Raw genomic sequence first — 26115 nt, forward strand, 5'->3', positions numbered from 1 at the left:
CTTCATAGTTTTTTTAAAATCTATGAACACATCATCAAATATTATTATTTAGTTGCCTGCTTTTGAACTTCTTAAAAAATTTGTTTTGAACTGGCTATCCTAGCCATTTCCAGCCATTTAAGCAATCAGCTGAGGCCTCAGTCATTACAGAGCAGAGATGAAATATCCCCCATTGTGTCCTGCCCAAATTTCTGATCCATAAAATTATGAATATAATAAAATGATTGTTGCTTTGTTTTGTGATGGTTTGTTATGTACCTATAGATAACTAAAACAAGGTTTTAGTAAAAAGTTATTATTTGTTCTTTGGATATAACATTTTCCTAGGGAATACAGATGAGGAAACAACCTTCTCAGAAATATATGTTCTCAACTAGGTTAGGCTGCACATAGTTAGGATGAGTTTCCAATGGTTAGTAAAATTGATGATTTGCCCCTTACTTTATATATTGTTACCATAACCCACCCGGAGACCCCAGAGTGCTATTCTTAATTTGAATTAAACTTTAATACTAATATATTTGCTTAAGCATCTGAATGCTGTAACATTGGCCAAAGGAAGGAAACTAGAATAAAACAGTTTTCCTCTAAAAAAAGTAACTGAGGGCTTCCCTGGTGGCACAGTGGTTGAGAGTCCGCCTGCCGATGCAGGGCACACGGGTTCGTGCTCCGGTCCGGGAAGATCCCACATGCCGCGGAGCGGCTGGGCCCGTGAGCCATGGCTGCTGAGCCTGCGCGTCCGGAGCCTGTGCTCCGCAACGGGAGAGGCCACCCAGTGAGAGGTCCGCGTACCGCAAAAAAAAAAAAAAAGTAACTGAAATGTCAGCAGTATGATATATATCATTTTATTAAATCAGGTAGGAAGATAAAAGGGCCTTCAACCACAGCAATGCAGGGAGCAAACACATCAGTTTATGTTTCTAGATATTCTTTCCCACTTGAACTATTTTAACTGTACCAAATACCACGTTGCATAAACTTCTATTGCTAAGAGAGAAAAAGTGTGACCAAAAGAAGTCATGAGACTAATTCTAACCACAGCAGTATTTCTATAGCTAACTGAATACTCCACTTGGAGCACACCTGCTGGGAGACTGTTTACTTACACCAATGACATCAAGACTCCTACATTTTAGGAACTCCTCTTTGGCATTTATTTTCAAAATCGTCCAAAAATCCCTCTAGAATGCCAGTTTTAAAATATACTATTTTTACTTTCACACTGGTTTTTTTTCTTTCAATGTGGCACAGAATTATATTTTTTTCTCAGTAAGTTCTCCTTTTAGTAAAGAAATTATAAAAATACATATAATCATTCTCAGCTGTAAAGTTTAACCCCATATTGCTCCTTTCAGAAGAACAAGCACTCAATAACAGACACCTATGTTAACAAAATTATTAAAGCAATATGATGTCTAGAAAACAATGTAAGAAATTTGGTGTCTGCCAGTAACCAACTCTTACAGAAGGTTGGGCTAGATCTGTGAGATTTGGTTCTCTGCCAACTTAGCACATCCCTCCCCTTTACAGCAGTCTCAAAGAAACTCCAGGGTTCACAGAGAACATTTTGAAAATCACTAGTCAGATCAACTCTAGAGGTCCTTTTTTCCTAATTCTTCAAGACAGTTGTTAATATTTATTTTATCATTTGGAAATGAAATAGTTATAGAAAGTTCAAGTAAGGTAAAACTGGAGTTTTATCTACCGAAAAAGTAAAGACACCGATGAAAGTGAAAAGCAGTAATATAATGGACAAACACAGAAAGGAAGCTACCATATTACTTTATAACCTGATGAAATCCTTTTTCTTACATTTGAAGAAATGAGCATTTTTATACTCTAGAATGATGCTTACTAAATTATCATTGACTAAAGATTACTATTTGGAAATGACCTTTAGCTCTTTTCCTCTCTAGTATAATTTTTGTGTATTAACAGTATGTTGGAGCTGTTCTAATTTAATTCAAGAAACAAATTTTGAGCACTGAGAACACAGAGGTGAATAAGACATCATTTCTGTCTTTGAGTTGCTCATACTCCAGAGTAGAGATGGTGCAAAGCATGAGAGGAAATCAATAAATCTAAAAATAGTAACAAGAATTTTAATATGAATATTTAAGAACAATGGACAAGCACGTGCATGCTAATAACATGCAAACATATGTATAGCTCTTCTGTCAAATACCTGGTCCTGATATTCTCACAATTCTAGTGAAGACTGGAATATTAAACAGAGTTTTATTGATATTATTTTAATAGCCCCCCTGTTTTAGCTTCCTTGCTTCTGTCCTTTGCCCCTTGAGAGTACTCTCAACACAGCAGCCAGAGTGATGCTTTTAAAACATGTCAGACAATGTCATTCATTCCTGGGCTCAAAATTCTGCAATGACTTCCCATTCCACTCAGAATAAAAGCCAAAGCTCTTTCAACTACCTACAAAGCTCTCCCTGATCTGTGATCTGAGCACCACCACCCTCCCTCTCACCTATTAGCTTTCTGACATCATCTCTCACTCTTAACTAACTCTTATTTGCTCATTATCTACTTCCCACATGGACTTTCTTGCTTTTCCTTGAACACAGTGGGCATGTGTGGCCTAACCCTCATGCCTTTGCCCTTCCCTGGCTGCTCCTCTGCCTCAGTGCTCATTTTCTCAGATCTATCCTGTGCTAATTTCTCACCTCCTCTGAGTCTTTGCTCAAATGTCCCATTCTTAACAAAACCCTCTTTACCCTACAGAAAATCGCACCTAGCTTTGTCTACGTTCCCCCACATTCTCAATCCCCTTTGTTTTGTTCTGGTAGTTTTCCAGGGCACGTATCACATTTCTCAAATAGACAATTTACTTATTATATTTATTATGTGTTCTGCCCTGCTAGGATTAACTTCCATGGGGGCAGGGCTCTTTGTCTGATTTTTTCACTGATTTAGCCCAAGCACAGAGAAAAGTGCCTGGCACATTGTAGGTATTCAACAAATATATGTTGAACAAATGAACAAATGACCATGTTTCTAGAATGATATTTCAAGAAAATATTTCCAGAGTATTTTACTATTTTGAGAAATCTGATAAGCTCTTTAAAAATACATCTTTCATTTTCTGACAATTATCTTGCTAAATAATTCCACTTGGTTTTTATTATTTTTCAAGTTTGGAACACATCAGCAGATTAATAGGGTTGCCCATCATCTACTTTCTCACTCAGGTATCCTTTCACTCATATCTCTCTAACCATACCAAGAACACTTGGAAAATTGAAAGAATAGGAAGGAGGCTGGGAGGCCAGTCAGGCTAGAATGGAGTAAAATGGAGGTAGGCACAGAGCAGAGTGACATGATCTAATTTGTTTTTAAAAAAGGATAACTTGTCCTGGTGCTGAAACTGACTACAAAAATATTATAATGGCAGAAGCAGGGAGACCGGTTAGAAGGGAAAAATCCAAGAGATGATGGTGGCTTGATCTAGGGTGGTATTGCTAAGGTGGTAAATAGGGGCCAGATTTTGTGTATATTTTGAAGGTACAGCTAACGGGATTTCTAGACAAAATTGTATTGCATATGAAAAAGACAGAATACTCTTTTTTTTAATTAAAAAAGTATTTTATTTTATTTTGCCTGAGCAAATAGAAAAATACAATTGCCCTTAACAGATGGTTGGATTCAGGGAAAAGCAGGTTTTAAGGGGAAGATCAAGAGCTTTGTTTGGATGTGTTAGATTTGAGATTTCTATTAGCCAGCCAAGTGGAAACGTTAACTAACTAACTGGATGAATATGTCTAGAGATAAAAATATGAGAGTCATCAATGAGTAGATAGTTTTTAAAGCTCTGAGACTGAATAAGATTACTGAGGGAGTGAGTATAAATAGAGAAGAGGCCTGTAGAATGATTCCCAGAGAAGCACAAATATAACGGGAAGATGAGAAGGAACTTGTAAAGGAGTTTGATAAGAAGTTAACAGCTCAGGGAGAAGAAAAACTAAAGAATCCAAATAAAATAGTTTGAAGGAGGAGGAAGTGGGCAACTACATCACATAATGCTGACAGTTTAAGTAAGATAAGAAATGAGAATTCACCATGGAATTTGGTAATGTGGATATCATTGGTGTTTGTGACAGGAGGAGTTTTGGTAGAGTTGGAAGGTAGAGCAGGTGAAAGCTTTTCTTGGGTAAATCCAAGAAAGAATGGAAGGAGGAGTTCAAAACAGTGAATCTAGACAGATGATGGAATAACTACAACAGAGAAGTGAACACACCAATCACATATTTGTACTTGAATGTTAGCTGGGTGACTGACTCCAAAATAATAAAAACAGAAGATGCAATTGCTATAGTAACAACAATTAGATTTATTTAAATAATTAAACATTATTTTCTGACTTATGATCATGAAGATGACGTGACTGACACATAAAGTAAATTGCCCAAAGTCAGATAGTTAATGGGAGGAAAAAAACTGAAAGTAGTCTTGTCTTCCAAAGAGACATTTACCTTTAGGTTAAAAAAACAAAATCATCCACAATCTATATGAGTATCTGGATGCCATGGTGGGGGAAAAACTTATGGTTCAGATGGATATAGAAATTTAATATCCAGATGTCATTATTTATATGAGCAAAGTTATTTTAAAAATACCTTTTCTTATTCTCTATAATTATTTTGCTTGCCTTTAAAGAATTCTAGTAATATTAATATTCAAAGTTTTAGTCTGGTTTTAATTATTACTATCTACATTATTTAACCGGTAAGGAAAATACTTTGTCTCCTAATCTAAAATAGTCAGAAGCACAGAATAGAATGGTGGTTGCCAGGTGCTGTGGGGAAAGGGAATTAGGGAGGTATTAGGCAAAGGGTACAAAGTGTCAGTTATACAAGGTAAATAAATCCTAGAGATCTACTGTACAGCATAGATTCTACAGTGAACAATACTGCTTTCTATATTTTAAAGTCTGCTAAGAGGGTAGATCTTATGTTAAGTATTCTTATCACACAAATAATAATAATAAAAAGGATGAGAATAAACTTTTAGAGGTAATGAATATGTTTATGGCATAGATTGTGGTGATGGTTTCATGGATGTATACTTATCTCCAAATTCATCAAGTTGTATACATTAAATATGTACAGCTTTTTAAATGTCATTCATACCTCAATAAAGTGGTTTATAAAAAAATACTTTGTGTCATAAAATCGGGTACAAAGAAGTACTCTTCACTTATAATGTGCTCCATTTTGTATATTTACATTCATTGCATTTGATAACATAAGTATAAATTTTAAGCCACTTTAAAAAAAACTATATTCATGATATCAGATGTGGTTCCTTAAGGTGAGAAATTTAGATTGTTATTAGGGGTATAATAAGAAATAAAGACTAATTTTGTTTTCCACTTGAATTTCTTCCATATTGGTAGATAACTTTGAAATTCCAAGCTTAGACTAGCTCTTATTCTATTTTTCCTCATGATGCGTATACTGCTACTTTAATAAGGGGAGAAAAATGGGTCAAGTCCTGTTAGATATTCAGAGTGTGGGTGGAAATCCTTTGACGAGCTTTCTGGGGATGCCTCTAACATGGGAATTGCTGTTGAGATTCCAGGAGAAAAAGATAAAATTCTGTCAGTAGCGATATCTCTTACAAATAAACCCTTTCACACCCACTAAAAAGAAGGTTAGAAAGGTGCCTGAAACCTAGCAATTAACCAATATCGCTGCAAAGTTTTAGTGCAGAAAATCCTACGCTGAGCCTACACACTGCACACAATATGTTCCTTTTAATATACTTGCTGATATGAAAAATAATTCTCCAAGATATAAAATAAGTAAGGGCGTTAATACAAAAAGCATTTTCTGAATTATTCTATGTATCCTGATATCTTTAATCATTACTTGATAATTTAATGTCATATAATTAGCTTTTGTTTCTTTAAAATATATGATTATTTTTATTTATAGGAGTTTGACATTTTAAATCTGAATTTTTCAGTTTCAGTAAAAGGAAAACAGACTAGCATTAGTAGAGAATGGAATAAAGTTTCTTATAATATATAGTATCTAAAGATCTTTTCATAATGGGAATATGTATATTCCCATATAGGTTCCTTTGGTGTGCAGGACCCTCAAGTAGAAATAGATGATAACTGGTTTTTGTACAGTAAAAGCTGGTAATAAGGGTTCTGAGTTCATTGGAAGGTATACTATATCTAATCAGAGTTGATTTCCTAATATTTCTGTGAGAAGTTCTGTATTTAGTGAAGAGTTGAGTCTGCAGTTAGCCCCTTAATTCTCTCTGGAACCTAAATCTAGACTAACAACATTATTTCAAACAGTGGTTTGGAGATTTAAAAGGGTTCTATTTACATTGTGAAAATGGAAAGCAAGATAAACTCAGCAAATTGCATCAAATTTCTTCTTCTATACATTTGATGCAGAAAATGGAAAATTATCATCCATTCATTTATACATTCATCCATATGACCTTAATCCATATCTACTACAGAATTTTGAAGAAACAAAGTCAGGTAAGACACAGTCATGCTTGAAGGAGCGTACAGTATATGGAAGTAAACCAACAGAATAGTGTGTTAAGAGCTTGGATAAAGATTGCACAGGGTGTGATGGGGGAAGAGAAGAAGGATACTAAATCAAACTGGGAGAGTCACTGATGACTTCCTAAAGAACATGGCACTTAGTGGGGTAAATAATGCTCCAGTTAGATGAACAGCATGTAGACATAGAGAGTGGTAGGACAAAACATGATGAGTTTATTATGTAAAAGTAGTTTAATACTTCATGGAGGGTATGAGGAGACTGGGGTGGAGTCATAGGTAATAAATCTAGAGAAAGGACAGAGGCCAAATCCTTAATGGCCTCCTGTGGTAAGCCAAAAAGTTTAACTTTATCTGGAAAGCTATGTTTCATCATTGAAAAACTATAAGAATTTTACCATGGAATAAAGCCTGCGGTATAGAAGTATTGCTTGAACAGCTCACTTAACTTGATCAGTGATATCTTATTATTACAAACATTTTACTTGTCCTATGAAATGTCCATAATATGTCCTATATAATGGGTATCCTTCCTTCTCATAAATATTTATAGTAATGGTATTTTATTTAAATAACATAGTTCTTCTATGTTATAGAAGCTTATTTCTACAATATCTAAGAGTCCTGACACTCACTACTCTGTATTGTAAATACCTGTTTAATATCTATAATTTCTGGTAAAGTAGAAAGAGATTATATTGCTCTTTTTACCCAGCTATATCTCAGAATGCAGTTTAATATCTGCCCCAAAATAGTTTCTTGAAATGTACTAAATGAGTAACAAACAATACTTACAGTGAAAATAAAAACAGATATTCTAAAAATAAATTAAATTTGGGTTTAGAATACATTTGATATTCTCCCTTCCAGGAGATTTCTACCTGATCTCTACCTGATTATCTACCTGATTTCTACCTGATTATCTACCTGATCTCGTTAGTGGTTTACCTATCTATTAGATTGAGCTGTCTCTTGTGGTACAGAGGCACAGAGCCCTTATCCTGGGCTTCTGAGCATTCCCCATCCCCAGCCTATTTCCCTATATACAGCAGGCTCTAAAATGAATGTTGAATTGTGCATTAAATTTAGATTGTATTCTCTTAGGAAACAAGAATAAAATACTAAAGTAGATAATCCAATCCAGCAGCTGTTTGTTTCAGTTTTACTTTAAATATCAGGCAAAAGTGGGGGTGTAAAGAACAGGAGGATTATATGTGTAATTATAGCAAGTATTTTGATTTAATTAGTTTAGTATGTTAGAGAAAATACAACTATTGTTTTCATTCTTTTAATAACCCAGAAGCCCAAGCATAAAGGATTTTACTAAAAATTTCTCATATGTAATAAAATATGTCTCTAAATATGTATTGCTTACACAAGATAAAATAAAATGAAGGCTTTCTAGGTATAGTCATTCTTGTGCTGAACAAGCTGCTATTCTTATCCTGGTACCATATGGTTATGTTCAAATGACGTAGGCAATAAAAATGGATTATCTTAAGTTTGTGAAGAGGTAATTCATTTTCTCATAGTTATGATAATATGAAACACCATTTGCATTTCAATATACATGTTGACTTCCATGAATCAGTTTTATAAACTTTAAATTAAATATTCTAACTGAAGAAATAAATCTATAACACTACTTGGGAATGGGTGTAGAGGTGTTAATTATTATACAGGTCTACATAAGTCTATAGTTTGTATAGTCAGAAAGCAAAAACCAAAGAGTTTATCTGAAATAAACATTTGTAGACTCTGTCTACTTACGTCAGTAATAAGCTAAATAATAAATAAGAAGACCTTAAATCTACAGAAAATGAAGACAACTCAAGAATCAGCCTTCCAGAATTTTCAGGTTTCAGAACAAGAAGTGCTAAAAATTAAATATGGAAAAACTTCAACCTTCTTTAATGAGGAAAAAGTAGCTTCCGGGAAGCCAGCAACATATGAATACAGAAGGAGAAAGCCAAAGAATGGGAGACACATAGGCAACATTTTCTGATTGGTTGATGACATTCAAAAAATATTAGTTATTTTGGCCTGAAGCCAAGAGTTGATGGTGAAATCAAAACTTATAAAAAGTAAGTCTGGGTGGGAGGGGGAGGAAGACAATGATACAGTTCATTGGAGTAGTGCTTGGATGTAGTTTTCAGTATTTACACTGACAGAGGTAGTCTTCAGTATTTACACTGACAATGGGAAAGAGAGCCTGTAATAAAAGGCAAATGTCAGAACACTTTGCAATGTGAAGGAAGTTGGATGCAGTGTTCCACACCTTAAATCTTAAACTGACTCTGATATGTGCATGTTAAGGAATCAAGCAGATAAAGACAGGAAATAAAAGCCAATCATCCTGGTATACACCAATGAAACTTCTCAGACACTTAGAGTTATGATGATAATAATTAGCATAATCATATATTATCTTATATAATCATCATTATAACAAAGCAACTATAGCTAGTATTAATTAATTTTATGCTAAACAATTTAATTAAATAATTTAGTCCTCATAACACAGCATGAGATACGTATGAATAGGAACTCATTTTACAGATGAGAATTAAAAACTCTGACAGGTTAAGTCACACATCTAAAATCCTACAGCTAAAAGAGGCAGAATTAAGACTCCAAACCAAGACTGTTTGATTCCAAAATCTAGACTGCTTCTCCAACAGTGTGGATGGATATTTGTCTTAAGTCAGATCTGGATGAGTCCAAAGGGGAAGGATCCAGCTAGAGACAAAGAAGGTTCTTTGTGAGTCTGCAAAGTTTCTGGCAAGAAAAAAAATAGCACATCCAAGTATGGAAAATGAAAAAACTTTAATAAAGAGACTATTTACAAACACATGACTAGGTTAAGGAGAGGCAAAAAGGGATGTGAGAAGTACCCTGAAGCTAAGAGGTGAAGGGGCAAGGGCAAAGAGTGGTAAATGAAAGCCCAAAGAGTCAGAGCTGCATCTAGTAGGAGAGGCCTATGAACAATGAACTTTGAAGAGGAATGTGGCCACTGCTAAAACACATTCTGACCTTATCTTCTCTGTCCTCTGATTTCCTGCCAGTGTCACCCATTTCCTGAACCCAAGAAGAAGCCAGGAGATAAATGTTGTCGATAAATCCATAAAAGTCATCTTCCTGGGATCAGTGTAGACAAGGGCAGAGAGAGGTTCTAAAGACAAATGGAGACTATACAGCACACCTGGTAGGAATTCAGAAGAGTAAGGGTTGACTTAGAAAACTGAGAAAGGCAGTTCATTTGGTAAACCTGGGATAAGATACATTTTTGAGCCTGTTCATCATTCCTTCTCTAAGGTACTATCATAATCCCAAATCAGGAGAAAAGTTAAATAATTTTCATACACTATAAATGTTTTTTTAATGAGTTGATTAAAATGTTTTAATCACTTATCTAATATAAATCTAAATGTAAAAGATCTGAATCTAAAAGAAATCATAATTTTAAAAATCGAGATGCCATTCATTTACCATAATGTTCACCCTTTTAAAGTGTACAATTCAGTGGTGTACACTGTAAATATTTTGAGTACAGACATCTCTTACTCTGAAACTCGATTCCACTCCCCAACCATGTGTCCTTTCTTCGTAGTCAGTATCTATATTTCATATTCTGTTTCATTCATTGCAAGACAGGCAAAGTACAGTTTAAGAGATGCAGTTTTCAGGGGGTTCTAATTCTCTAGGCATATTGGGGTTTCCAGGCAACAGGATCCTAGAAAGTATAACTGTCATTCACACCACTGGTTTCTGTTTTGTTTGAACCATAAATAAACACTTGTTAACTTCCATATATATTCCAAGCAGAGCTAGGTTCTAGGGATATGAACATACATTAGACAAAGTTTCCGCCTTCAATGAACATTTAGTACACAGTGTGAACAAATATGTGGGATATAGCCATATAGGATAGGTAGTTTTCAAAAATTTTTGATCAAGATACATAGTCAGAAATATGGTTTAACTGCAATCCCATATACAAAAATACAATATATATGTGTATATATGTAAACATATATATTATTTCACTGGAAATGATACTTAATTTAACTTCCATTATGTAACATGATATTTCCTATTCTATTCCATTCCATTCCATTCCATAAAATGCTGATCAAGACCCCCAAAAAATGATTTCATGACTCACTAAAAGAATATGCTAGGGCTTCCCTGGTGGCGCAGTGGTTGAGAGTCTGCCTGCCGATGCAGAGGACACGGGTTCGTGCCCCGGTCCGGGAAGATCCCACATGCCGCGGAGCAGCTGGGCCCGTGAGCCATGGCCACCGAGCCTGCGTGTCCGGAGGCTGTGCTCCGCAACGGGAGAGGCCACAACAGTGAGAGGCCCGCGTACCGCAAAACAAACAAACAAAACAAAAAAGAACAAAAAAAACCCCATAATCGACACTGTAGAAAACCAAATCTGTAACACATGGAATAAGTCTGAAGAGATCTCCTATAATACTGAGGCAAAGTAAAAGTAGCAGAAAACACTAAGAAAGGAAATAAAAGACATGTGGGACAGATAACACTCCAACCAACAAATCATAAGTGCTCACAGGTTAAAAAAACCGAAAAAAAAGAGTAGAGGGTAACTAACACAAAAACTCCTTTGTAGAGAAAAGACCTGATGCATAGGCCAAAATTACTCACAGAGTACATGGAAAATTGATAAAAAGAGATTAATTAGTAATATTTCTTAGTGAAATTTATGAATGTCAAAAATATTCAAAGAAATATATCTAGTAAGCATCCAGCCTAATAGTGGGAGGAAGGAGTGAGAAACAGATTACCTAGGAAAGGAAAAAATAAACTGGGTTGACCTCAGACTTCTCCACAATACTACATGTCAGAAAAAAAAGAGTAATAGCTATTCAATTCCCAAACTGCCATCCTAAATCAACTGTTGCCCATGTAAGAAAGCATTAGAAACACAGTGTTGGGTAGACAAAGGCATAGATATTCCCCTTTTGCATATTTATAGAAAAACTAAGATGTAATCAATTGGTAGAGAAATGAGCCTACATAAAGAACTTGAAAGGGGACTTACAGTGTTATAAAAAGGCTATGGGGTACATTGAAATGAATTAAATCAGTTTAAGTATGATTACTTTAGATATTACTGCCAAACAATGCAAATGTTAACTAATAATTATCATAATAGTAGATATTAATGTCTAAAAGCCAAAATCATATTTTAAAAGCCAAGAAGTGGGAAAAGAGAGGGAAATAAAAATTCAGGAAATAAGTTCTCACTTTACATGGGATGGTTAATCAAAACATATTTCTTTCTGCATACTTAACAGTAAAAAATATTTAAGTACTTTTAATCTTAAAAAATATTAACATCAGCCAGTAGTAAATTAAAAAAAAATTTTTAATTTCATCAAAATTGCTAGAGAAAAGGCAAAAACAAATATGTATATGTGGATAATGGACAAAAGAAAATTTAAACGCCAAAGATAATTTCAATAAAACATAAAAATAGAAAATATAAAACAAGATGACATAGAAAGAGTAAGCATATCCTGATTTAATTACCCTTTACAAAAAACAGATTTGTTTACACAAAGGAAATATATCTGGTATTTGTTTATAGGAAGTACATCTAAAATAACACAGCACAGAAAGACTTAAAACAGCAGTAATATGGATAAGGATAAGACTATATTAGAATTAGAATTCTAATAAATTAAGTTATAATTACATAAAGGAAATATTCTGCAACCAATAAAACTATTATTTAAGGTAATTTAATGAAATAAGAATGTGCTGATAATGTATAAATAGAATCAAATTTTGTAAACTATATATGTGTATATGTATGAATGTATATATATATGTGTATATATATATATACACATATATATATAACCAAAAAGATTAGGAAGAAGTTTACCAAACTATTAATTTTGGTGGTGGTGGACTATGAATAATTTAAATTTTCTTCTCAGCACTTTTCTGTACTTTATCATTTTAATTAAGAAAAAATATTAGTCAGAAACATAAATACTGTAATCAATGGAAAAATATATCATCATCAATGAAAAATATATCAAGACATCAATTCTTTCTAAATTAGCTATGTATTTAATACAATTGATCAAAATGGTTTTTAAACTTGGCCAAGATATTCCAACATTTTAGAAGTATAAAAAAGTAAAAATATCCAAAAAGTTCAAACAAGAAATAGTACACAAAATATAATGAAATATTGGCAATTAAAAAGATGGAATGGGGAACCCTCTTGCACCGTTGGTGGGAATGTAAATTGATACAGCCACTATAGAGAACAGATGGCGGTTCCTTAAAAAACTAAGAATACAACTACCATAGGACCCAGCAATCCCACTACTGGGCATATACCCTGAGAAAACCATAATTCAAAGAGTCATGTACCACAATGGTCATTGCAGCGCTATTTACAATAGCCAGGACATGGAAGCAACCTAAGTGTCCATGAACAGATGAATGGATAAAGAAGATGTGGCACATATATACAATGGAATATTACTCAGCCATAAAAAGAAATGAAATTGAGTTATTTGTAGTGAGGTGGATGGACCTAGAGACTGTCATACAGAGTGAAGTAAGTCAGAAAGAGAAAAACAAATACCGTATGCTAACACATATATATGGAATCTAAAAGAAAAAAAAATGGTTCTGAAGAACCTAGGGGCAGGACAGGAATAAACATGCAGATGTAGAGAATGGACTTGAGGACACAGGGAGGAAGAAGGGTAAGTTGGGACAAAGTGAGAGAGTGGCATGGACATATACATGCTACCAAATGTAAAATAGATAGCTAGTGGGAAGCAGCCACATAGCACAGGGAGATCAGCTCAGTGCTCTGTGACCGCCTAGAGGGGTGGGATAGGGAGGGTGGGAGGGAGACGAAAGAGGGAGGAGGTATGGGGATATATGTATATGTAATGGCTGATTCACGTTGTTATAAAGCAGAAACTAACACACCATTGTAGAGCAATTAGACTCCAATAAAGATGTTAAAAAAAAAAAAGATGGAATGAAATACACAAAATCATTACTACTGATTAAGGTGGTGGAATGGTAAGTGAGTTTCATTTTTTTCTATATACTTTTCTGTGTATTATAAGTTTACCCCAATGAGAATATCTACTTTTATAAACTATTGATAGTAACAGCTTATTATATTTTTATAATCTGCTTTACCTACAGTTAAATGATTGAATCAATTATAATTTTCATATTTTCTTTATACATGTCTATATTCTCTAAACTCAGTGTATGGAGCACGTATTATCCCTAAATTCAGAAAACAAAAAATTGTTAAAAAAAATTGTCTTCCAATATCCATCTTCCACTGTGGTAAAAGTCAGCCAACACCCCACTGCTCCAATTTTAATGTGTTTCCTCTTGTACAGTCTTCAGAGGCAATAGGGAAAAGTTTCAGTTTTCAAACAACAGGTGACCTGACATGTCATCTTTTCTGAAAGAGCTAAAATGGGTTAGCCTAAAATTCAGCTTTCCCATGAACTGCTTAGTTTTCTGTGAAAATGTTAGTTTCTATTTTTGACTTAGTTTTGACAGAGTGAAGAACATGGGATTTTTCAGGAGAAGCACAGGCTACTCTTTGACAACAACAAAATAAATAAATAAATGAAAGAAATTACTATATTTTCTCAAAAGATGTAAACGTTGAAATGACAAAATGCTTCCTTTTTGCACACTTTATTGCAAGTTGTAATTACATATGTATTTTTTATTACTGAATCACGTGTTCAACTTTACTGTGCAATGAAAAAGTTTTAAAATAAAAACCAAAGACAAATAATGAACAATGTTATTGATGATCTTCTTAAGAATACATATGTAATCCTAGATATCAGTTACAGGATTACATATGTATTTTTCTTTTTCTTTTTTTTGCAGTACGCGGGCCTCTCACTGTTGTGGCCTCTCCCGTTTTGGAGCACAGGCTCCGGACGCGCAGGCTCAGCGGCCATGGCTCACGGGCCCAGCTGCTCCGCGGCATGTGGGATCTTCCCGGACCGGGGAACGAACCCATGTCCCCTGCATCGGCAGGCGGACTCTCAACCACTGCGCCACCAGGGAAGCCCTACATATGTATTTTTAAGAAGATAATCAATTTATCTAATTTGTCAATCCTTCCAACAAACCATCCATCCATCCATTTATCCATTATCCCCAGAAATAATCCGTAGCCCAAATTTGTGTTTATCTTTGTCATGTATATTTTTATACTATAACTATACATGTAGATATTTATAATAATATATAGCATTACTTGTCTTTTTCTAATTTACATACATATGCAGAGATGCGTCATATAATCTCTAGGTTTGTTTTTTTTTTTTTTTTTTTTTGCAGTACGCGGGCCTCTCACCGCTGCGGCCTTTCCCACTGTGGAGCACAGGCTCCAGACGCGCAGGCCCAGTGGCCATGGCTCACGGGCCCAGCAGCTCCGCGGCACGTGGGATCCCCCCAGACTGAGGCACGAACCCGCGTCCCCCACATCAGCAGGCGGACTCTCAAGCACTGCGCCACCAGGGAAGCCCTATGTTTGTTTCTTTTAACCATTGGTTTCCCTTTCTCCATACTTCCCCCCACCATTAATTCCTTCTTTCTCAAGTTCTCCATGATTGTATATACAAACAATGCATATACAATTTTTTTAACATTAAAAGATATCCATGAAAAATAAGTATCATTTCCCCCATGTGCTCACTTTCAAAACTGTTACGTCTTCCCAGTTTGATAAGTAAAAAGTATTATACCATTATTATTTTAATTTCATTTCCCCCCTCACTGCTACTTATGTGGAGCGTCTTTTCACACATTGATCTTCTATTATTGACCCTTCTATCCTTTACCCACTTTTCAAATTGGAATTTGTTGTCTTATCAAGTTTGAGAGAACTCTTCCTATATGATAAATATTGATGGGGTTCAGGAAAAGCTACCTCAAAATATGGCAACTTGGCATAGTGAATATTTTTAAACTGAAGGAATTTGAGAAATGGCACATGTAGGTCATAAACTCTTCATGTGAGAGATGCCTGCCTAAACCCAAAAAAGCTTCCTTATCTCTGAAAATGAAGGGACGAGAGGAATCTAAATAAATGGGACTTGCTAAATTTTGCCCACATTACTATCATTAGCTCATACCCTTTGTCCTATCATATTTTTCTGTAACTTTCCACTCTTCATCAAATCTATAAAAATGCTCCAGTTTTACTGTTATCTTTGGGTCTTCATTTCCTCATGAAGTCTCATGAGTCATGTAAAACTTAAATAAATTTATATGCTTTTCTCTTATTAATCTGCCTTTTGTTACAGGGATCCCAGTTGAGAACTTAGAAAAAATGTATTTTTCCTCTTCTATAATATCATTCCTTTTCCTATCCTCCATATTACTAATATATCTTCTCTAAGTTAACTGTTTGGAAATTTTACCATACGATTTTTGCCATATATTTTTTAAATTTTTATATAAATAGATATTTCTGTTATATATTTTTATAGATTTATGATTTCAAGTCTCAACTAAGACAGTTTCTTACCTTTAGATTGTATATATAATCTCCTCAATTTTCTAATAGGACTTTTATTTTCAATTTTTTCATACATTTTTACTCTATCTGGAAATTACTTTTGAATCTGATTTAAAATAGGGGTCCATTTTATTTTCTTCAAGTTTGATATGCATTGTACCAACACCATTTATTTAATAATGCACTATTTTCTCAATGAATTAAAACACCTTTATCTTCTATTAAATTCTTTTATGTAGTAGAATCTATATCTAGATTCTCTGCTCCACTAACCTACTTGCCTATTCTTATGCCAGTATAATATTGATTTCACTACAGTGACTTTATAGTGTGATCTGACATCTGGTAAGGCAAGTTTCCTCTCAATTTTTTCTTTTTCCCAAAAGACCTTGTCACTCTTCCCCCCATATCTACTCAACATTATATTACCTAAGTTAAAAAAAACACACATCAGTTAAGGTGAAATCAATTAATATACTTCCTGGAATTACAATAAATACATATATGAATTTGGGGAGAACTGGCCTTCTTTTATAATAGTAATTTGTTTTACCCCCAAACACATATGCTTTCTCTTTTGTTCAGGTCTTTTACGTCCTTCAATAGAATTATATAGGTTTATTTTTATTTGGAAATGTGTCTTTCTTGCTAAATTTATAACTATTTTATAAAGTTTTAGGTGCTTTTAAGAATGGAATACTTTTTTCCCACTTCCCTTTCTAGGTATTTACTACTTGAGTAGATTTTTAAATTTTTATCTAACCATTTTGTATCATCTTATTAATTTTACAAGTCCTTTTGGGTTTTTAAGTATTCAGTCAAATCATTATTAAAAAAAAGACTATTTTAACCTTTCTTTAGTTTTTTAATTACATCTGCCAGACCTTCCAAAAATACTGATTAAAATATATATAGAAGTTAATCCATATTTACAACCTGATTTTTGACTAGATTGTTATAGTATTTCACCTTTTGAGAAAATAACTGCTATTTGTCCTTGGTTAATAGGATATTTTACGTTTAAGTAGTTGACTTATATTTCCATTTAACTTAGAGATTTTAATAAGAACAGCTAGCTGATCATTGTGATGCTTATCAACCTATCATTGATTGACTATCTGATATGGAGCCATCCTTGTATTCTTGAATTAAACCCTATTAGGCCATAGGTATTATTCTTTTATTATCCTTTTAACTAAATGAAGGGTGAATTAGATATGCTAGTATTGCATTTTGAATTCTGCATTTATATACTTCAGTGAGGTTGGACTTTTTCTCTTTTTCCTTTTATACTATCTCTAGCAGAATTAGGTATTAATGCTGGATTCAATATAAAATGAATTTTAAGAGCTTTCTTTATTTACCATGGTCAGGACTAGCATAAAAGGCAACGCTCTTTCCTATTTTCTTTTAATTTATTTATTTATTTTTGGCTGCGTTGGGTCTTCTTTGCTTCTTTGCTTTGTGCGCAGGCTTTCTCTAGTTGCGGCAGGTGGGGGCTACTCTTCATGGCAGTGTGCAGGCTTTTCAGTGTGGTGGCAGAGCACAGGCTCTAGGCACGTGGGCTTCAGTAGTTGTGGCATGCCAACTCAGTAGTTGTGGCTCGCGGGCTCTACAGCACAGGCTCAGTAGTTGTGGCACATGGGTTTAGTTGCTCCGCAGCATGTGGGATCTTCCCAGACCAGGGATCGAACCCACATCCCCTGCATTAGCAGGCAGATTCTTAAGCATTGCACCACCAGGAAAGTCCCTTTCCTATTCTTTATAAAAGCTAGATAACAATTGCAAATCTGATCACTGTACATTCTTCTATGTACTTTAGTTACCTTTCTAATCTCTTTTATGGTAATAACCTATTAAAGTTTTATAATTATTGAGTCAATTTTAATAATTTATATTTTGCTAGGACATCATTCATTTATCTAGGTTTCACATGTTGCCACAGAATTACAGTAGTATCATCTTATAATTTACCTTGTGTCTCTGGTTGGTCTTCTCTCTCAAACTTAAGCATATATTTTTGCTCTCTTTTTCCTTTAACAATCAGTGTGAAAATTTTGCTATTTTCAAAGAATGCAAAGAATGATCTCTTGGGATTTCTTTCCCCTTTTTTTCTTTTTTTTTGTTTTTTTGTTTTTCAGTTTCTTTGATTCCAGCTTTTATCTGTATTAATTACCTCTTCCTCCTTTATTTTATCTTATTGTTCTTTAATTAAGTTATTAGGTTAGGCAAAGGAATTATTTTGTCGATGAACTAAATATATCTCAGTAAGATTTGAGACAAGATAGTATAATTTAATAAAATGAGATTATTGGGTGATGGGTGAAATTCATCCCATCTCTATTAAGACATGTATACCTTTAATATGTGTAGCTAATAGTTTCCACATATGTAAGCTGAAGAGAATACAGAGCCTCAAGATTCCTGTTAGGTAAAAAATTACGCCTGATAAAATTGATAATTTTAAGCTCCATTTAAGAAACTAGGGTGTTTGAAAGAATAAGAGACCTTGGGAATCACTGCCTTTAGAAACAATAATATCTAAGAAAATTCAGGTTGTCTATGATAGTGAAATATAATGGAGACCTATACTCATTCTATAAATGTTCAGGTCATAATCAAGTGAACTCCTAAGAAGTTTCACAAATATGAATGCCCTAGTACAAGACCTTCTTAAAGAAGGTGCATCTAAGTTACGTTGCTTAAAATGACAGAAAGATTAAAAAAAAAGAAAAAACTACTCTGGAACTAAACCACATCTTCATATTTTCTTAGAAATAAAGAACCTGGGGTCAAATGGGTTTCCAGGGACTCCATAAACACTGTGATCTTGCAGACAAAAATCTAGGTATATTTATTTACACTTTTATTGGGATACTTAATCACATTGATGGATTTGCAGAGTCTGGGACCTGAGAGAGGATGAAAAAGACTACTCTAGATTAGTAATCCAACTTTCTACCTTTAGTCTGTGATTAAACTTTTCTATGGTCATACTTTTGCTACTTCACCAAAGAGATCTTTTCTTTGTTGGATAGTCAAGTCAAACTTTACCTCTAAAATTCTCATCTATTTTGTTGATTTCAGTCTCTGGAGCTTCACATAGTAGAACAATTCCCCATTACAGAAAATAGCCCTTTACATATTTGGAGATAGCCATCTTAATTCCAAGATATTTTTCTTTTTCAGGCTGGTGTGTTCTAAACAACATAGCACATGGACATAACTCATTAATTCAAAATTTTTTCTCTAAAGGAAGATGCTTTTACAACTCATGAAGACAATAACTTTATATTTTTTAAAAGTTCTCTAGTAAATGCTCACTAATTCTGATAAATGGATAGAGTGCTCTATATTTACTTATGAATTTCAGAAAGATTTCAAAGAAAGCAATTGCATTATTGTTTCATGAATTCTACAGAATTCTACAGAATTTTTACATATGTATTTACTCTACTAATTTCTGAGAAACTGTAACTCATAAAGTACTTTAAAAATGTTTTTAAAGTATGGGTTATTTGTCAAAATACTATTCATGGATGGATTTCAACACATTTTCAAATTTTAACCAAAAATAAGTTTTTGTATTTATACTTACTTACAAAGGATAAATGCAGTAACATCATTATTTTGAGTGATTCTAAAAATATCATTTACATCAATTCTTTCTGGATAAAAAGGGAGGAAATACTTAGTGGAGTGACGTATAGTATCATACAAGGGAGAACAAATTCCAAGATGGTAAACTAAGCTCCATAAAACATAGCAACAAAATTAAGTAACTATACAAGTGTATTACTTACGGGTACAATTCTGAAAGCTGTTCAGCTATTGCATAAGCTGTTGGGTCTCTGTCTAAGGCATACAGAGTAATATCTGACTCCTTCTGTAGAATGGCTCTTGTGTGTCCTCCTGAACCAAATGTCATATCTAGAAAAAACTAGCCAACACAGAAAAAGAAAATTACCACTTAGCATGAGCAAAGTTTATTCTTGCCAGCTACCTTATTTCTAGACACACATAATGCTTTTCAGAGCTGATACCAAATAGAAAAACAAATTACTTTTTTTTTTTTTTTTTTTGCCTAGAGTTCAATTTGTTGTACATGAGGTCTGGATCAATTATGAGTGATCAGTCCAAAAGAATTTGTCAGAGTAACAGCAAAATGATAATCTTTGTCACAGGCTGGCCAATTCAAGGCAAATTTGCATTTCCCTCCATAAGTTCAAACTAGCCACAGTGTTGTGCTACTAGCTTTTTACTGCTTTCAAGCACCTGACTAAAAATGATATTTCCAACAATTTCTCATCATTTGGAGACAGCTTACAATTGGTGTGGCTCACTTTATCTCAAGTTCTCTAAATGCTTTATATTAAACATAAAAATATTCAAGAATACAGAGAGAGCGAGCGAGCGAGAGAGAGAGAGAGAAAGAGATTATACCTAACAGTAGTCATAGGACAAATATTTAATTAACAAATCAGACCTGAAAAAGCCCAGGGCTTAAGTCAAAACACCTGGGATAAATTATAGCCTTGCCACCAAGTAGCTACATAGCTTTGGAAAAGTCATTTAAAATTCCAGGGTTTTTAGATTTCTCCAGAGTTTAAAAAGAAAAAGAAGGTCTAGAAGAATATATCCCAATACCTGCCTAATTGGTAAGGTGACATATAATTTCTCATCTAAACCAAAACACTTTTGGTAGTAAAAGATTTGCCAGGATAACAGGATACAAGGTATGGGAATACATATGTTTAAATGCTTGGATCATTGAAGATACACAATGAAGTTAATTGGATCTGAATCTATTTCTTAGCTATTTTATTTGGCCACACTTAAGAAAACAATGCTGGCCCACTTAAAAAAAAAAAAAAGCCAGCTGGCCATTGGGCAAGAAACTAGACCTGGACCATAAGAAACGTAAATGTAAACAAGGTAGTTGATTGTAGTTGGTTTGGAAGTCAAGACACTCAGCACATCCTCTCAAAGTTACGCTCTTAGTTTAATGTGCTCTCTGAATACGCCTCACTGGTATGATGAAAATAAAAACAATTATTCCAATAATACTGAATACTGTGACAAATAACATACACAATAAGTCAGACTGTTAAAAATATTTAAACATATAACTTTTTAAAAGTTCATGTGTACATTGCACAAAGGAAATTCCTGTAATGGATTTGAACATTTCCCTGCCCTGAATGTTACAACTTATTTCAGGGAGAGTGGTCAGAAACAAGGCACAATTATGCTTTGATTTTTTTTTTTTTTTTGACTATAAGCTACCATGCTGAGTCCTGTCCTCTGATCATGTACTCAGAAAAGTTAGCCTACTATTCAAAGAATAATATGGAGGAAATCTTCTGATCAAAATTGAGAAGAAGAGGGATGTAAAATATAAGATGTAAATGTGGTTAAAAAAAATGGTACAAGCACTGCTTCTTAACATAAATTTTTTAGTATAACTTAACCTTGCACTTCTATCACTGTCAGCACAAAAGGTATGGCTACATATATTTTTCATCTTTTTAAACAGTAACTTTAAAACAACACTTAAAGTCTTATTATTGGAATGGCTGTTAGGAGTACATATTTAATCTCAAGATTGAATAATTTCCTCTCCCAGTCTGTATACTTACTTTATGCATCTATGAGGGTAAAAATCTTCTACCATAGCTTGCCTCAGTTTTAAAATTGCTAGAGGTTTAGCATGACTTAAACAAAGAACTTTTCCAGGCAAAAGTATATACCACTTTCTTATTATGCCCCAATATCGTCTTATATAGCCCTGGATTTAAACTAAGAATATATCAAATAAAATAATTTGCATATGATTACCTTATCCCAAGCCAGGAAAGTCCCAATCAATATTTAAAAAGAAAAATCCTTATGATTAAAAATATTCTGGAAAATGTGAGATGATTATAATTTACATGATTATTTTTTTAATATATCATGATTATGCCCTTGGAGATGTACTGACAATCAAGGAAGTTTCCACAGGAAAAAAATAATCTATTATTACCAGTCAAGTGTAAAACAAAGCAAAAAGTGGGAGACAAATGGGATTTATGAAACTAGAACTGAACCCCACAATATGTCCTGGGTTAATAGGTGATTGGAGCCATCGACTTCCATTTTTAAAATTCTAATGGGGCTTCCCTGGTGGCGCAGTGGTTGAGAGTCCGCCTGCCGATGCAGGGTACACGGGTTCGTGCCCCAGTCTGGGAAGATCCCACATGCCGCGGAGCGGCTAGGCCCGTAAGCCATGGCCGCTGAGCCTGCGCGTCCGAAGCCTGTGCTCCGCAACGGGAGAGGCCACAACAGTGAGAGGCCCGCGTACCGCAAAACAAAACAAAACAAAACAAAACAAAAAAATTCTAATGTACACTGTCCATCAAATATAGTAAGTGACATCTAGGCCTTATGAGTCACCCAGCACTACAATTGAAAAGGGAGCCAATTAGTTTTTCCACTCTCCTGGATCACTAACTTGACATAAGACCACATTTTTTAATTTGTAAAACTTGATAATAAAATAAGGCGACTGGATGATTTTTTTGCTTAACAAATGCACAAGAACAACATAACTGAATGTTTCAAAATAATCCTTTTATGAATCTCAACTATGTATATATGCAAATGTTTATCTTATGCTCCAAACATATATGGAATTCTTTCTTTGAAATTACCTGATATAATTTATCTAAAAAGCCTAACCCATATGATACCAAGAGTTTTTTCTGGTAATTTCTCTCATCACCTTTATAACCCTGGCCAAATCATTTTAACTCTCTGAGATTCAACTGCTTTATCTAAGAAATGGGGATAAAATGTACCCTTGTTTACCTCAGATATTTATAAAGGTTATCTTATTTCTTCCTTAAAACAATGAAGTAGGTGTTAGTAAATTTTACATACACAGAAACTAAAATTACACTAAGCTAGTAAATGGCAAATGTAAGAATTGAATACAGGTGTACCTGGTTCTAAAACCCGTGTTCTTTCTCCCACTGACTCTGCATTAAGTCAACAGAGTCTATATCTGCACACTGCTTTATGACTTTCCAAGCATTAATGTTTTCCTACTTGGTCTAACAAATACTCTGTAACAGAGTATGGAAAAGTGGCATTATCCCCATTTTTACAAATAAAAAACTCAGGTTCAGAAAGATAATGTGACTTAAGATCATATTAATAGTAAGTGAGGGAAAGAGAATTCTAAACAAGGTCTCACCAACTCTGAATTCTGTGATTTTTCTGAAAAAAAAATAAAGAAGGGAGGGAGGGAGGGAGTGAAACAATAAATAAGAAAAAATAGGGATGGTATAAGAAAGAATCATGGCAGAGATGGCTTTACAAAAATTATACAACAAAAGTTTAGTGTTTCATAGATGACCCATTCCCACTGGAATTAAGGCTCTTGAAAAGCCATCTTTCTGTATCTTTATCTCTCTCTCTTTCTTCCTCTTCCTCTCTCTGTTCCTCTTCTCCTGTTTCAAGAAGATGCCTAGGTATCTAGAGCTATAGAATGTACGTTCTTTGAGGATTTTTGTATTGACGAAAGAAAAAACTTTCTCTTTCCTATCATTTGAAGACAACCACTTTTGCTTGTTTGTTTGTTTTTTGTTTGTTTTTGCGGTACGCGGGCCCCTGACTGTTGTGGCCTCTCCCGTTGCGGAGCACAGGCTCCGGACGCGCAGGCTCAGCGGCCATGGCTCACGGGCCCAGCCGCTCCGCGGCATGTGGGATCTTCCCGGACCGGGGCACGAATCCGTGTCCCCTGCATCGGCAGGCAGACTCTCAACCACTGCGCCACCAGGGAAGCCCAACAACCACTTTTGTATCTTTTAGTTACAAAGAAAAACACAGTTCAGAAAGAGATAATGCTAGTTACCCTGGGTAGGTGGTTTCTTTAAGGAAAAGAGATGAGAGACTTCTTTGAAATTGAGTAGAGGAGAGACGGAGAAGATGAACAAATTCCAGAAAGGCGCAGGACCAATAAAGTGACTGACAGGTGGTAAGATGTCAGAGCAGCTGGCTAGATGATAGACTGAAGGGGAAGGACCCTCAATCACAGGCTTCCCAATGTTACCAGAGATTTCCATGCCTCTCTATGGCACGGAAGCAGCAGAACCTTTGGTCCCAGAGGGTCTACAAAGGTTAAAACAAAAGGCATCTTAGGAGAAATTAAATGTGACATGAGGTGAGTAAGAAGGTGCAGGGTCTCTGCATAGCTCTGGATGGTGTGCGGAGTCTGGGGGATAAGTGAAATTGATGGCTTCTCAGCACAGGGAGACTGGGGATCAAAATCAAAATGAAGGTGATTTAAAGAAAATAAAAACTAGCATTTGAGGCAGAGGATTCATCACGATAATTCTCCAACACTGCCTCCAATTCAATATGGTAGCATCAGTGCACAGTAGTAGGTGTTTAGTGTATATTTAATGATGTGATATGAAAAAAGAGCTCAGTCTCCCAATGTAACTATGATAAAGATTGCAACACTCATTTGTGCATATGAATTCAAGATGTAAGATCATTATGATAGGATCACATAAAATAGTCACAAGATGCCCAACTTCTAAGTCATTTAACGTCAGTGTATTCCTAATATTAGCAGTTGATTCATTAATGAACAGAACTTTTTCCAAACATTAATAATGATCTGTAATTATATAACTCTATAGCACCATGTTTTTATTTGCTGATCAGTCTCCTTTACATTTGAAATAAGAAAATGAACATTTCTTATCTTATGTTAGCTCTTTTAATCAAATACAACTAAATGACATTTTATCCCATGGTCTTCTAAATATCATAGAAAAGATTAGATTTTACTTTTCACCATGATGAGTCACACTTGAATAGTTGAGCTATAGCTGTGGATCTGATATGGACATGGTACAGACACAGAATTTCAGAGCTCAGAGGGACATAACAGACTATTCCACCTCCTCATTTTACTTATGAGGAGACCAAGGCCCAAGAAGGTAGCTGGTAGCTAGTTGAGGGCAAAGCTAGTATTAAAACTCAGATCCTGTGCTCTTTCCACTTCATCTCATAATACTCCCCCACTGAAATTATATAATCACCCTGAAATAAAAACAATCGTTCTTTGGAAAAGCATTTTCTTAATATGAAGATATATACAAGTGGGAATTCTGCACCTTAAGCCTCCAACACAGTTAAAAACAACCACTGTTGTACCATTTTAATTTTAAGACTTTATGATGATAAATCTGTAGAATTAAATTCCAAAGACAATTATGTTTTATATGTGGCCTGAAAAAAGTGTCTGCCCATTATGTGTAATAGCAACTGGTGAAGACCGACTTCTTGACAGGTTACAGTTTTCAAATTGATCTTGAAATTAAAAACAAAAAATTAAAACACCTAAAATCATAGACTCATGGGTGATTAAAGCTAGAAGGCCTATAGAAGTAATCCAAATTTAATTCTGTCATTATATACCACTCTGTCTTTCTAGATTATATCTATATCCCTTTTATACTTCTCAAATGTGATATCCTTTAAGACAGCTAAGGCTGCTCTCTGAAGTGGGGAGACTGACAGAAATCAAGGGATTTGCCCAAGATCACCCTGCATAGACTAGATGTTTAAATGATTTGTTTTTCCCAATACAAGACCTCTAACCATTGAAATTTTCACACTGGAACAACACTGTTAAAATTGGACAGGAAAACATTTTTGGCCATGAACACTATGAGGGCATATCTTCCAATTACATTTTTCTAATGTTGATTAGTCATTTCCAATCTGTGCAAGATTTTTTTTTTTTTTTTTTTTTTTTTTGTGGTACGCGGGCCTCTCACTGTTGTGGCCTCTCCCACTGCGGAGCACAGGCTCCAGACATGCAGGCCCAGTGGCCACGGCTCACAGGCCCAGCCGCTTCACGGCACGTGGGATCCCCCCCGGACCGGGGCGTGAACCCGCGTCCCCCTGCATCAGCAGGCGGACTCTCAACCACTGCGCCACCAGG

At 34.8% G+C, this 26115-nt stretch overlaps 1 protein-coding gene across 5 annotated transcripts in view; it reads right to left on the bottom strand.

Moving 5' to 3' along the window:
* The window catches only part of METTL15 (methyltransferase like 15), a 203453-nt gene that overhangs the window by 97755 nt on the left and 79583 nt on the right, over positions 1-26115 (bottom strand). For all 5 annotated transcript variants that reach the window (XM_049714235.1, XM_004263948.4, XM_049714234.1 and 2 more), the window contains one exon: positions 19916-20052. In XM_049714235.1, coding sequence (XP_049570192.1) covers positions 19916-20052 — 137 coding nt within the window. The remainder of the gene's footprint in view (positions 1-19915; positions 20053-26115) is intronic.

Source organism: Orcinus orca, chromosome 8 (assembly GCF_937001465.1).
Source record: "Orcinus orca chromosome 8, mOrcOrc1.1, whole genome shotgun sequence".
NCBI lineage: Eukaryota > Metazoa > Chordata > Mammalia > Artiodactyla > Delphinidae > Orcinus > Orcinus orca.